Genomic DNA, 14,311 nt, shown 5'->3' with positions numbered 1-14,311 from the left:
ATACAGCGAGGCATAAAGTAATGACAGGTGTTGATTGGGAGAGCTAGCTAAAACAACAGGTGAGACAACAACAGCTAATCAGCTAACACAACAACAGCGGGTAAAATGGCGATGACTAGACAGAGGGTCGGATTAACTACACACAGAGCCTGAGTTCGCGGCTGGGGCCGACAGATAAAAAATAAATAAACAGAAAGGAGTACCGTGATTAATGGACAGTCCAGTAGGCATCAGCTATGTAGCCAAGTGATCATAGTTTCCAGGGGGCAGCAGTAGATGGAACAGAGGAGCCCCACTACGCTAGCGACACGGCGTTTAAAGTTAGTAGCGTCTGCTCCGACGGAGGCCGGATGAAGGCACAGCGGATGGGGAGTATTCATCGACAGACCAGTCGTGGTGGTGCGGCGGGGTGCCGTGTCGACAGAGAATCCAAGCCAGATGGCGAAAGAGGTATTGTAGAATTTAATTTGCTAGCCGGGAGATGTGCCTGGCTCACAGCTAACTGGTGCTAGCTTCGTGGCAGTGGCGTTAGCCACCATATCCAATCGATAGCAGCGGTGATCCGGTGCCAAGGTCCAGAGTTTACAGCAAGGATCCGGTGGAGTTTTGGGCTCTAGCCGTGTATGAGTGGGGTTCAGGTGAACAGCTGAGTAGGCCGGGAGGTGGGCCTCAGGGAATAGCTTCGGTATTAGGTGCCACGGTGAGTGAAAGCTAGCTGTGAGCTAGCTAGCTGCAAGCTGTGAGCTAGCTAGCTAGCTGTGAAGATCAGAAGTAGTGGTCCAGGGATTACGGAATCCGGTGTTGTTGTGGAGAGACAGTACGATATTGGTAGACAGGCGATATTGGTAGACAGGCGAGTATTGTCCAGGCTAAAAACAGGGCTGGTATCTGTGCAGAAGGTAAATGCCGCTAGCAGTGGCTAACAATGACTAAATAGCTTGTAGCTAATTAGCTGGTTAGCTTCTGGAGATTATTGAATGTGTTCCAAAATTGAAAATAATAGCGATTCCGTATCACATTGGGTGAGGCAGGTTACCGGAAGGTATAATCGAAAAAAAAAATAGAGAAGAGATTGAAAATACATTTTAAATATATATACAAAAAATACGAAAAAATACAAAGGACAAAACAAACACATCTTCACTGCTACGCTATCTTGGATTACAAGAACCCTGCACGGGCATGAATTTTAAACCCTCAGCCCTACCCATGCCCGCAATATTCAGGCCCTACCCTCCGCAGGCCCAATTGCTTCTGCCAAATTTAAGGCCCTGCCTGAAACACAAAATCAGAAATAACTTCCCCGTTAGTAAATCCATTAGCTGTTCCTCTCGGTCTGTGACTTGTTCCCTGCACGCAGCTCATGGTGCACTGACTTTGTGAAGAGAGAGCAGTTACCTTCAACTCTGACAAAAGTTAAGGAACAGTTTTATTTTCTGTGAAATAATCTCCCCTGTTCTATATTTGAGGTTGAAGCACTTCTGACACCATGTTCTGCTCTTTGTCAGATATGACTATACTGCGCAGCAGAACATGTGCAAATGTCAGCTTCAAAATGTTAGTGATCAATTCGGTGATATCAGAGCCCTGTACGTACCCTAGTTATTTATGAAAAAGAGGCCCTAATCCATTGTATAATGTCGGGCCCTGGTCGGGTAGCCGAGGTCTACAGTATATCATATAATATTGTATAACCAAAAGTAGCACTAGCTAGCTTGAACCAGATATCTACTTAGCTAACATACTCACCAACACCAGTGGTTTGACAGTTGACAGGCAGCAGAAGTGACTCTGTCGGATGTAATCCATTCTAGACCAAATGCATTGGAAGTTTGCACCAACTTTATGGAAGCCCATTTTCACTCCTATTTGCCGAATGAAATGTTCTTGCATTACATCCATATGCACACTTCACAACAAATGTCCACATGGCAGCTGGGGGCAGACCACAACGTTTTGTCTCTGGGCAATTGGGGCATCATTGGCAAAAGTGGGCAAGTAAGTAATTCTTACCCAACCCTCCAGTAAATCGCGACGAACTCACAAAACAACATTTGAACGAGACTGACTTTATGACCAAAGTTATCCTATTAACACTTTGTAGTTCATTTTGACACTGTAATTAATGTTTCTGGCTCATATAGATGCCACCCAAACTGTTTAAAAACAAGGGGCAATTGCATTGTTCCAGCATACACGTCTGATCAGATACTAAAGTCTGGTTATTATAGTCCTAAATAGACGTGCAGGAAATCTGTCCACAGCTTTATGCCCTGGCATAAACATCCCCACCGGATACAAAGTTGATAGCTAGCTAAATGGAAATCATGGAGGATATTTTCAATTAGTGTATTTCACATGCGCTATGGACAGCTAACGTTAGTATTACAAATTTATCACCACTGACTGGCTGGGGCTATAATTAGCCTAGCTTTCTGCGTCCGTATTGTGTCCGCCTCTGTCATGTTTCTGGTGCAATCATTTTTCAAAAGCCCAATTCCTGCCCACATTTTATTAAACCCCTACCCACAATCATGATTTCTTTGGGGAGTTGTCTGTCCAAGTAGCCAATAAAACTCCCAGGTCTGGGATTTCCGGGACAACATGACACCTGTCATGTCTTTACCATAACAGTGATATACTGTGACATACTCACAGCTGGGCCAGTGAAGTGGAGTGTGGGCTGCGTTGTCCATTGGTGTCCTGGAGGTCCAGATGTTTTAGTGACTTGGTCCGGTGTACCAGACCCAAATAACTGCTGCCTATCAGGCCTGCAGGGCTCCTGTTCTTTAATACAGCCAGAGCATTCTCAGTCAGTGGAGCCTGAGTAGATGTGATTGGGAGGGAATGGATGACACAATGTATCACTCATGAACCTCATGTCAACACTAAGAGGAACTTTAAAAACTTTAGTGAACAAGCTTTTTAAAAAAAATATATATATATTTTTTACATTATCTTTATTTTAGTGACCTTGATTGTATCTCATCTATCCCTGAACCTAATTTAAGCTTCTTGCAAATGTATTCAATACAATTGTAGATAATCATTCCCCCTTCAAAACTCAGAGTTAAATAGATTGCATGCCTGGTTAATTCCTGAATTATCTGAAATCATTCATAAAATAATTGTTGCCTAAATCAAGGCCAGGAACAAAGGCTTGGACCCAGATTGGCAATCTATTAGGTAATTGAGGATTAATGTGTAAAACTGATCAGAAAGGCAAAATCTGATTATTATGTAACTACCCTTTCTGATTGTAAGGCGAATCCAGCTAAATTCTGGAAAACTGTCAAATGTGACCCTTTACAGGTAGCTAGGCGTATGTCACACATCACACAGGATAAAAAATATATATCTGTTTTGGGGCAGAAATGCCCCAATGTTAACTTTCATGTGCCTTAATAACAAACTTGTATTCCATCCGTAAATAAGAATACAATTGTTAAATTAAAAGCCTAGTTCGTTTAGCCACAGAAAAATACGGAATCCTAACTCTAGCCATGATTGGCTGAGAGGATGGATGGGCTGGACATGCTGAGAGATGAGTTTGGATTGGTATTTTTATAGGGGGTACGATACCATTTTATGGAAGAATAATGTTTTTTTTATGATTGATTTTATTTGGGGTTTTGTGTTGTTTATATTAATGTGTCTATGGATGTATAGTTTGAGGTGTATATAAGATCTTGATCTGTATCGTTGCGTTGTGTTATACAGGGCTCATCTGAAAACGAGACCTTGGTCTCAGCTTTGACTCCTTGTCTCCCTGTTATTTTTTTTTGCCAGAGTAGGAGTTTGTATAGTTTTGCTTTTTAAAGTTTTAAATGTCACATGCACAAGTATGGTGAAATGCCTTTTGTAACAGTTCTGAAGATTAATAATAAAGGTACACTCACTTGTAAACTGGTATTAAGAGCAGTCCAATAAGCAAGGCTGGAGAGAAGGTTCTTCCCTAGCGTTGGGCTTCTACAAAATGACAAGGTCTTATAGTAATGTATTCTCATAAATCAATACAATTCCAAGCAACTGATGTAGTTAGAGGCAAGGTTTAGCTAACACTAATTAAATCTGACTGGTACGATCTCTTTCCTTTTCAAAACAAAGTAAAAAAAATCTGAAAAGCCAGATTTCTAGAATAGACATCCTTAACAGAAATACATACAGTATGTGTACAAAATACTGTATAAAAGACCTATTTGGAGATATAACACTCTTCATGTAAATAAGAATGTGTTCTTAACTGACATACTTGGGTAAATAAAGGTGAAATAAATAAATAACTGTATGCTCTATATAATTTTATAAAGGTATCAACCCAATATACAATACCTTGTGATCTTCTGAGACCTCCTTCTCTGGTACTCCATCTCGTCCACTGTCCACACGGCCCCCTTCACGTTCTCCACACGCACAAAACACTTGTGCAGGCTCAGGTTGTGGCGGACTGCATTCTGTGTGTGTTTGACAGGCAATAGGGTCAGAAAAGGCTTCACGTACAGAACTCAAGGGAGGCGTTATTACAGTTATGGCTACCCTATTAGGAAGTCTGACAAAACTGAAAACTGATGACTTCCTAATATGGATGCTGTACACTTTGTTATTTTCAACTTGTAAGTCACAATCAACATTATAACAAAGATTAAGTCAATACAGTACCTTCCACGTTGCAGCATTGCGTCTGAAGTAGGCAAAGGTCTGTGTAAACCAGCTGTATATCTCATTAAGTGTTAACTGCATGTCCGATGCATCCATTATAGCCTAAAACAATAACCACAAAAAACATGTAGGTTGTAATCCATCAAATGGGGTGAATGCTGATATACCCCTTTTTACGCAGGGATTACAGGGGAAACTATAAGTTAAATCCATGTCTTCTTACCTGTCTTATCAGAGTAGCATAGGTAAAAGGTGGCCTGATATCTGCATTTCTGTACATCTCATGATTTTGGTTCAATTCTATTTAAAAAAAAAATACATTGTACAATTGGTTAATTTCATTCACACAGATATTTCAACCAGGTTGGTTAATATTCAGCAAAAATCCTGAGTATTAAATAAGTGTCAAAGATGATATTGAAAAGGACATGCAAAGGCCAATATTGAGTTTTTCATAGTACAAGACTGGAGCAACAGTGAAGCAGGGACAAAGCTATGTACATCTATTCAGTATGGATTGTGTTGACATCTGTGCGGGTTGTTACCTGAAGACAGAGAGCATATAGAGGGGTGCTTGTCTGAGTGGTGTCTTTGCATTGCCCCCACACTTGTGGGGCAGAGTCCTGCAGGCCCCCGGGGTGAGGATGGGGAGGTGACAGGGGCCGTTGGGGGCATCTGAGGGGACAGTGGTGGCAGGCTCTTGGACATGGTGACACCGGACCCAGAACTCAGCTGCACACAGAAGAAGAAGTAGAAACACAGACCAGGGTGGAAAAGGAGAGGAGAGGAAAGAAAAAGACCAGAGGGAGAGGGAGCTCTTTAAATGGGTGTGACCAATGCCATTGGATTAGCTTCTTCATTGGTGTTTCCACTAATATCCTTTGGAGAAGGAAGTCAATCGTCAGTAATTAAAGGGTGAAATTGTATCATAAGTATTGTCATTACAGCGTCATGTTAGCTTGATTAGTTAATAATTAGCTTCTCTATTATCCAAGCTTGTGACTTAGCCTGCTGTCTTCAAAATGTCTGATCAATGTCTGATGTAAACAGAATTCACAAAAACTAAATGTTACTGTGATCACGTTAATTTAATGTCAGCTTTATTTCAGCTTTATTTTTGCATCGCTGATATTTTAAGCACTCTATGTCATGTTCAGGTTGAAAATATCATCCCTCTAAATATCATTCAGACAATAAAAATCAAATATAGCTGTGAGCAGCACCAATGAATGGGGTTCACAGGATGACTAAAAGGACGCAAGATCAATTGGATAACAAAGCAAGCACTCTATCATGTAGGAACTATCTTCCTTTAGGTGCAATCAGTGGAATTATTACCATGTTTATCTCTCAGTACCACAAGGAGGATGCAAGGGAAGTTTAGTATAGTGCTGTAGGTTGGTTCTTTGAATGCAGCAGGTAACGATTGTTAAAATAGTTCATTATTGGGTTTATATACCAATTCTGGGGTCAATTTGATTGGTGGTTTATGTTAAGATTAGTGAAATAATTTCAGCATTAGTGTATTGGTATACTGCGGTCATCTTTGAATTCTGGGACTTTATTTTGTCAATCTGTTTGTAAAGGATTTAAATCTCAGTTTGTACACTCTACATTAGCGTTTCAAAATGCTTCAATACATATGTAACACACTGACTGTTGAAGTGGCAAGACTGCAGGTTTAAAATTTTCCCTAATAAAATATCCACTTTCACTACGTTCAGACCACATAATAATTTAACCTCCTCCCTATTCCGTTACCCCTGTATATTGTTGCTCCTTAATTATTTGTTATTTTTCTTCTTTATTTTTATTTATTTATAACATCGCGTCAGTGGATAGCTGGGTGTTCGCAGAGTTTTGCTTGCGCAACAGAGTGGGGCAGCCATTGTCTCTCCCTCTCCTATTGAAAAAGCGACAGTCCCGGTTGATATATTATCGATTATATATTTTAAAAACAACGGACATTACGGATACTATTTGGAATTTTCGTCTGCGATGTCATGACTGCTCGAGCTTGTGGATTTCTGAACATAACGCGCCAAACAAATGGAGGTATTTTGGATATAAAAATAATCTTTATGGAACAAAAGGAACATTTATTGTGTAACTGGGAGTCTCGTGAGTGCAAACATCAGAAGATCATAAAAGATAAGTGATTTAATATATTGCTTTTCTGACTTTCTTGACCAATCCACTTGGCTGCTAGTGTTTGTAATATTTTGTCTACTGAGAGAGATGTTCTTACATAAATGCTTGTTATGCTTTCGCCGAAAAGCTCATTGAAATCTGACACGCCAGGTGAATTAACAGCAAGCTAAACTGGGTTTTGCAATACTGCACTTGTGATTTCATGAAAATTATATATTTTTAGTAATTTAATTTGAATTTGGCGCACTGCAATTCAGCGGGTGTTGATGAAAATGATCCCGCTAAAGGGACCCCGGTTAAGTGAAGACCGCCCGCGTCATCGGTGTGCCACGTTGCTCTCTGACCAAATTTGGTATCCTATAGGATATACTACACCCGTACTTATATAGTGAAGTCTGGTTACGTTCTAGGATCTCTGAGGAATAAATACGAATGTGATTTGACTGGTTGAAACAAAGTTTAGGTTTAGATTTTCACAGATTCCTTTCTTTACAAATTGAACGAGTGGAAATACAAAATCAATCGTGCATGATATATGAACCTTTTTAGGATATGAAAAATGATTTTAAAAAAATCTAAAACGACACTTCATGTTATCTCTGGGACCCTTTGGACGATAAATCAGAGCAAGATTTCAGAATGTAAGTACACATTTCACCTTCAGCTGTAAATTTATCAAACCTATCGCGGTGAAAAAGTGTTTTGTTGTTAGGAACTCTCCTTAAACAATAGCATGGCATTTTTTTTCACAGTACTAGCTACTATAAAGTGGACAGTGCAGTTATATTAAAACCTCTTGAAGCTAGGGGGCACTATTTTCAATTTTGGAAAAATAAGTTTCCCAAAGTAAACGGCCTATTTCTCAGGACCAGATGCTAGAATATGCATATAGTTGACAGCTTAGGATAGTAAGGGAATACCCCCCTGAATTGTACAAAAATGAATGGCAAGATATTGGCATTGGACAAACCATGTACACGATGTCCAATACCACCCAAAGCGGCGTTGATTCGTGCAAAGTATATGGCAAATGCCATATGGCAATTGCCAATTGTAACACCTCAAAAATCCAACAGGGGGCGAGTGCGCTCCACCTGGGTTTTTCATATTGGAAATGCAACCCAAGTCAACATCCAAAAGAAAAATTTTGAAAAAAGGATATTTTTTTCAAAAACTTTTCACCCCTTAAAAAAGTGCTTTCTGGGCCTTTTTTCGAAATTCTTTAGCTTTTTTTTGTCAATTACACATGTGTAAGAACTGTATGATTATACTTTTGTCCAATTTTGATATCAATTTTTTTTTTTTTTAATTACATGCGCATAAGGCATATGTTTTGTCCATTTGCAATATGATTTCATAGGAAGTCAAAAGTCAAAAATGTCAAAATTTGGTAAAAAACTTCACACATCCTTAAAAAAGTGCTTTCTGGACCGTTTTTCAAAATTCTTTCAATTTTTATGTCAATTACACATGTATAAGAACTTTATCAACATACTTTAGTCATACTTTATTATCATTTTTTGTTTTGTTTTTACTAGTGCATAAGGCATATGTTTTCTCCATTTGGAATATGATTTCATAGGAAGTCAAAAGTCAAAAGTCAAAAATGTCAAAATTTGGTAAAAAACTTCACACATCCTTAAAAAAGTGCTTTCTGGACCGTTTTTCAAAATTCTTTCGAATTTTGTGTCAATTACACACGTATAAGAACTGTATCAACATACTTTATTCGTATTTTATTATCATAATTTTTTTTTTTTTTTTTAACTTGTGCATAAGGCATATGTTTTGTCCATTTGCAATATGATTTAATAGGATGTCAAAAGTCGAAATTTTTTTTTTTTTTTTTAAACTTTAAAAACTAAAAAAAGTGCTTTCTGGACCGTTTTTCGAAATTGTTTCGATTTTAAGACAATTAATCATGTGTAAGAAGTGTATGAATATACTTTTGTAAAATGTTATTATCATAATTTTATTTTTTTTACTTGTGCATAAGGAATATGATTTGTCCATTTGCAATATGATTTCATAGGAAGTCAAAAGTCAAAGTCAAAAGTCAATTTTTTTGGGGGCCAAAATTGACTGAACTGATGAACTCGGGACGGCCGGGCAGTGATAGTTGTTCATTTCCATCACTCGTTGTGTTGATTTCATCATGTCCATTTGGTGATGTTTTTTCACTATAGAATCATATTGCAAATGCGCGTGCAACTGGTAACCGGGAAAAAAAAAATGATGATTTCATTATGTCCATTTGTTTATGTTTCCTTACTTTTTCAAAGTCACTGTGCATTTGCAATATGTTTTACCATCACGAATTTGTCATGCTCAAAATTCAAACTATACTTTGCTCAAACTATACCTTTGTCAACTTGTATTATCATAATTTTTTTTTGTTTTACTTGTGCATAAGGCATATGTTTTGTCCATTTGCAATATGATGTCATAGGAAGTCAAAAGTCAAAGTCAAAAGTAACGATTTTCCTCCGTGCAACTGGTGATCTGAAATGTGCAACTGGTGATCTGAAATGTGCAACTGGTAACCCCAAAAAAAAAATATATATTCTATGTTTCCTTACTTTTTCAAAGTCACTGTGCATTTGCAATATGTTTTAATGGGCAGGTACCATCACGAATTTGTCATGCTATAAAAATCCTGCAGGAATGTGAAATTGACTGGCCCGATGAACTCGGGATGGCTTTGCAGTGATTCTGGGTCATCTCAATCGCTCGTTTGGGTTGATTTCAGAATGTCGCTTTTGGTGATGTTTTTTCACTATAGAATCATATTGCAAATGCACGTGCAACTGGTCACCCAAAAAAAAATAATTTGGATTTTTTTTGTTTGTTTCCTAACTTTTTCAAAGTCACTGTGCATTTGCAATATGTTTTAATGGGCAGGTACCATCACGAATTGGTCATGCTATAAAAATCCTGCAGGAATGTGAAATTGACTACCCCGATGAACTCGGGATGGCTTTGCAGTGATTCTGGGTCATCTCAATGGCTCGTTTGGGTTGATTTCAGAATGTCGCTTTTGGTGATGTTTTTTCACTATAGAATCATATTGCAAATGCACGTGCAACTGGTCACCCAAAAAAAAAAAAATTGGATTTTTTTTGTTTATGTTTCCTTACTTTTTCAAAGTCACTGTGCATTTGCAATATGTTTCAATGGGCAGGTACCATCACGAATTGGTCATGCTATAAAAATCCTGCAGGAATGTGAAATTGACTGGCCCGATGAACTCGGGATGGCTTTGCAGTGATTCTGGTTCATCTCAATCGCTCGTTAGGGTTGATTTCAGAATGTCGCTTTTGGTGATGGTACCTCACTGTTTAAACATATTGCAAATGTACAAGAGTCAAGTGGACAAGAGTCCATCAGTCAATTAGATATCATTCTGACACCAAACTGATACAAACTGACACCAAACCCACTTTTTCCAACTCGTTTAGTAGCCAACTATTACATACTTCAGAGCTGGCCCAAAATTCACAACGCCTTGGGTTCAAACCATAAAAAAAACATAAAACACGTAGTTACGTTCTAGCTGCGGGTCCATTTCTTAAGTTATGTGTTGGCCTAGCTGAGGCGACCCCGAATCCCAAGTTTCGGCTCGATAGGTCATTTGGTGTCCGAGAAAAACCCTAATTGGTGCTGAAAATCCACTATTTTCCATGACTTGCTACGGGGTCCTTGAACGAGCTATCGGACAGAAACGTCGGGGTCCGTCTCTATGGGCCGAGCCGGTTTCAATGCACCTAGCCTTGCGTCTCTGAGACTTTTCTAAACGTCGTCATTTTCGTGATGGTCAAAATGAATTGAAGGTATTGCAAATGTACGAGGCTGTTTCTCGGTCCGAGAACCATCTAGAGCCACGTAACTCACCACGCACCATCGACCGGAGGTCTAGAACAGGTTTCTAAAGTTTCGGAACTCTAGGTCTGACGGTTCTTTTTTAGCTCGAACAAAGCTAACTATTGCAGCCACTGTCTGTCTCTACGCACCCCAATACGTCCCTCCTTCCAAGTTGTGTTTTAGTGTAATTTTTTTTTCCTTTGAATTTTTTGGGGAAAAATGACTGATTTACAGTTCATGGGGGTTGCCTAATCACACATATTAAGTTTTGGACAGATCTGACTTTTTTAACCCTTCGAAACAGCCCCTGAGACACCAATTATGGCACTTCCGGTTGGCACAGGAAGCTACAAATCAACACATATCCTCATTGGGGTATGCTGTTACAGAATCCTGAGTTTTAAGTCCTTACGTTAAGAATTGACTGATTTACACAGGGTTGAATGCACTATGTCTATCAAACTGCAGGCAGGGTATGGGTAAACACTTTTAGGGGCATTTTAACCACTTCCGGTTGGTCCAGGAAGCTCAGAATCAACACAGGTAGACCTCATAGTGGCCTGATGGACTGGTACCGAAGACAGGTTCATACGGCATTCATAACCCATATAGACTTCAGGTTGAAATTAGGGGTGCAGGCAATGTATTCCTATGGGGAGAGATGACACTGCATTCTGTGAGATCAAAAAACACTGTTTTACTGTTAAGGGTTAATGCCACACGGTCAAGGTTAGGCTTGCACGGATCGGGAGGACCTTAGGAACATTCCTGTGGTGGAATTTTTCTTCTCACCCTAACGGTTCTCTCACTCTCACCCAAAATCAAATGACCTTGTGGGGCAGGCTTCATTTTGGGCCTACTATTCTAATGGTCGCTGCGCCTAGACCGAGCGAGCTACGGTCAAGCGGGATAGCTCGTTGAACTCAGCACAGTCAGGAGACTATGGTGATGCCATTTTTTGTGTTGATTTCAGAATGCCATTTTGGTGATGGTCCCTCTCCGTTTAAACATATTGCAAATGCACAAAAGTCAACTAGCAAGTCAGTGTCCATCAGTCAATTAGATGTCATTATGACACCAAACCCACTTTTTACTACTCATTTAGAAGCCAACTATCACATATGTCAGAGCAGTCCCATAATTCACAGCGCCTTTAGTTTAAAACATAATAAAAAGGTAAAACACATAGTTACGTTCTAGCTGCGGGTCCAGTTCGGACATTATGTGAAGTCCTATGTGAGGCGACCCCGAATCCCGAGTTTCGGCTCGATAGGTCATTTGGTGTCCAAGAAAAACCCTAATTGGTGCTGAAAATCCACTTTTTTCCATGCCTTGCTACGGGGTCCTTGAACGAGCTATCGGACAGAAACGTTGGGGTCTGTCTCTATGGGCCGAGCCGGTTTCAATGCACCTAGCCTTGCGTCTCTGAGACTTTTCTAAACGTCGTCATTTTCGTAATGGTCAAAATGAATTGAAGGTATTGCAAATGTACGAGGCTGTTTCTCGGTCCGAGAAACGTCTAGAGCCACGTAACTCACCACGCACCATCGACCGGAGGTCTAGAACAGGTTTCTAAAGTTTCGGAACTCTAGGTCTGACGGTTCTTTTTTAGCTCGAACAAAGCTAACTATTGCAGCCACTGTCTGTCTCTACGCACCCCAATACATCCCTCCATTCAAGTTGTGTTTTAGTGTGATTTTTTTTTCCTTTGAATTTTTTGGGGAAAAATGACTGATTTACAGTTCATGGGGGTTGCCTAATCACATATATGAAGTTTTGGACAGATCTGACTTTTTTAACCCTTCAAAACAGCCCCTGAGACACCATTTAAGGCACTTCCGGTTGGCACAGGAAGCTATAATTCACCTCATATCCTCATTGGGGTATGCTTTTACAGAATCCTGAGTTTTAAGTCTTTACGTTAAGAACTGAGTTATTTACGGAGGGTTTAGTATGTGTGTGTTATTTCAGAAAATCATAGAAAATCACAGAAATCTCGCAGAGCTCCGCAGCACACTTTAAAAAGATTCGTATGAACACCCTGCAACTGGATCTGTAACCGTTGAAAAAAAAAAACGCCTATTTGTGACCATCGCCAAGTTGTCATTGTTCCGTTTCTCTTAAATGACGATAGATAAATGGCTGGTTCTTTTTTTATTGACACCGGAGGCTCCTTGACTTTGACCTGAAGTGGAAAAATAATTTCTCTATTTCCATTTTGGACCTTTAATCCCAGAAAAATGGCCATAACTCAAAAACCGTCGAGGCCTAGACGCCATCTTGTTCGGGGCCAACTGCCCATTATGCCAAACCTACGCTCACCAAGTTTCGGCTTCGAAATATTTTCCGTTTTCGAGATAAGGCCCCGTCGTGATTCGTGATGTTTTGCCAAATTGCCATATGATTCCGTATGCCCTCTTGTGGGAAATTCCGGGATAGCGGAAAAACGGTCAAAAACTTGTTTATTTTATAAAACGAAAACCGAATGTCCGACAAAGTTCATTTGATGACTTCCCGGTAGGTCTGGCCCTACCGCACGGCCCGACGCCGACCGCGAATTTTACAAATGTTTTCGGACGTCTAGTAAGGGATCGTACATTTGCAATATGGACTTTCTCACTGATCATACACGAAATGCCGAAATGTTCCCTTAATGTATGAAAACACTCTAACGTTTCCAAAACTGTAAAAAAATTGTCTGTGAGTATAAAATAACTGATATTGCAGGCGAAAGCCTAAGAAAAATCCAATCAGTAAGTGACTCATGTTTTGAAACCGTTGTGTTCCTACACATCCCTATTGGCCATTGAAAGGGATATCAACTAGATTCCTTTTTCTACGTATTCCCTAAGGTGTCTACAGCATTTGACGTAGTTTCACGCCTTTATGTTGAAGAATGAGCGTAAAATTACTACATTGCGCAAGTGGCCAGCTGAGGGCTCTCAGAGTGATTCTTGCATAAAAGACAGAGGTAGCCATTTTTCCTCTCGCTCCTACTGAAAAGCCAATTGTCCCGGTTGATATATTATCGAATAGATATTTGAAAATCACATTGAGGCTTGATTATAAAAAACGTTCGCCATGTTTGTCGATATTATGGACATAATTTGGAAAAAATGTTGGCGTTGTCGTGACCACTATTTCTGGTGGATTTCTCAACATAACGTGACCAACAAATGTATTTTGGGTATAAAAATAATCTTTCTGGAACAAAAGGAACATTTGCTGTCTAACTGGGAGTCTCGTGAGTGAAAACATCCGAAGCTCATCAAAGGTAAACGATTAATTAACTTACACAAACGCTTGTCTTGCTTTGGCTGTAAAGCATAATTTCAAAATCTGAGATGACAGGGTGATTAACAAAAGGCTAAGCTGTGTTTCACTATATTTCACTTGTGATTTCATGAATATGAATATTTTCTAGTAATATTTTTTGACCATGGTGCTATGCTAATTAGTGTAGTTGATGACAATTCCCCCGGATCCGGGATGGGTAGTTCCAAGAGTAACAAGAATTTAAGCTTTCAGCTGATATAAGACACTTATATGTACACTTGTATGACATATTGGCACTCCAATATGTCCCATAAACATCACAAATATTAGTTTAGTTTGATGAATTCCGTTGTTTCTCTAAAAT

The 14,311-nt window shown here is 39.5% G+C and overlaps 1 protein-coding gene across 1 annotated transcript in view; it reads right to left on the bottom strand.

The window, feature by feature from the left end:
* Positions 1-2,652: 2,652 nt before the first annotated feature.
* LOC139377383 (forkhead box protein P2-like) overlaps positions 2,653-14,311 on the bottom strand; it is a 32,590-nt gene continuing 20,931 nt past the window's right edge. Inside the window, exons 7-12 of the mRNA XM_071120413.1 lie at positions 5,205-5,391; positions 4,883-4,959; positions 4,660-4,761; positions 4,333-4,454; positions 3,900-3,969; positions 2,653-2,823 (exon numbers count right to left, since the gene is read on the bottom strand). Of these exons, the coding sequence (XP_070976514.1) occupies positions 2,653-2,823; positions 3,900-3,969; positions 4,333-4,454; positions 4,660-4,761; positions 4,883-4,959; positions 5,205-5,391 (729 nt within the window). The remainder of the gene's footprint in view (positions 2,824-3,899; positions 3,970-4,332; positions 4,455-4,659; positions 4,762-4,882; positions 4,960-5,204; positions 5,392-14,311) is intronic.

The sequence above is a fragment of the Oncorhynchus clarkii genome, chromosome 2, assembly GCF_045791955.1.
Source record: "Oncorhynchus clarkii lewisi isolate Uvic-CL-2024 chromosome 2, UVic_Ocla_1.0, whole genome shotgun sequence".
NCBI lineage: Eukaryota > Metazoa > Chordata > Actinopteri > Salmoniformes > Salmonidae > Oncorhynchus > Oncorhynchus clarkii.
Note: the sequence above shows the minus strand (reverse complement) of the source record. Positions and strands in the feature narration are given on the sequence as shown.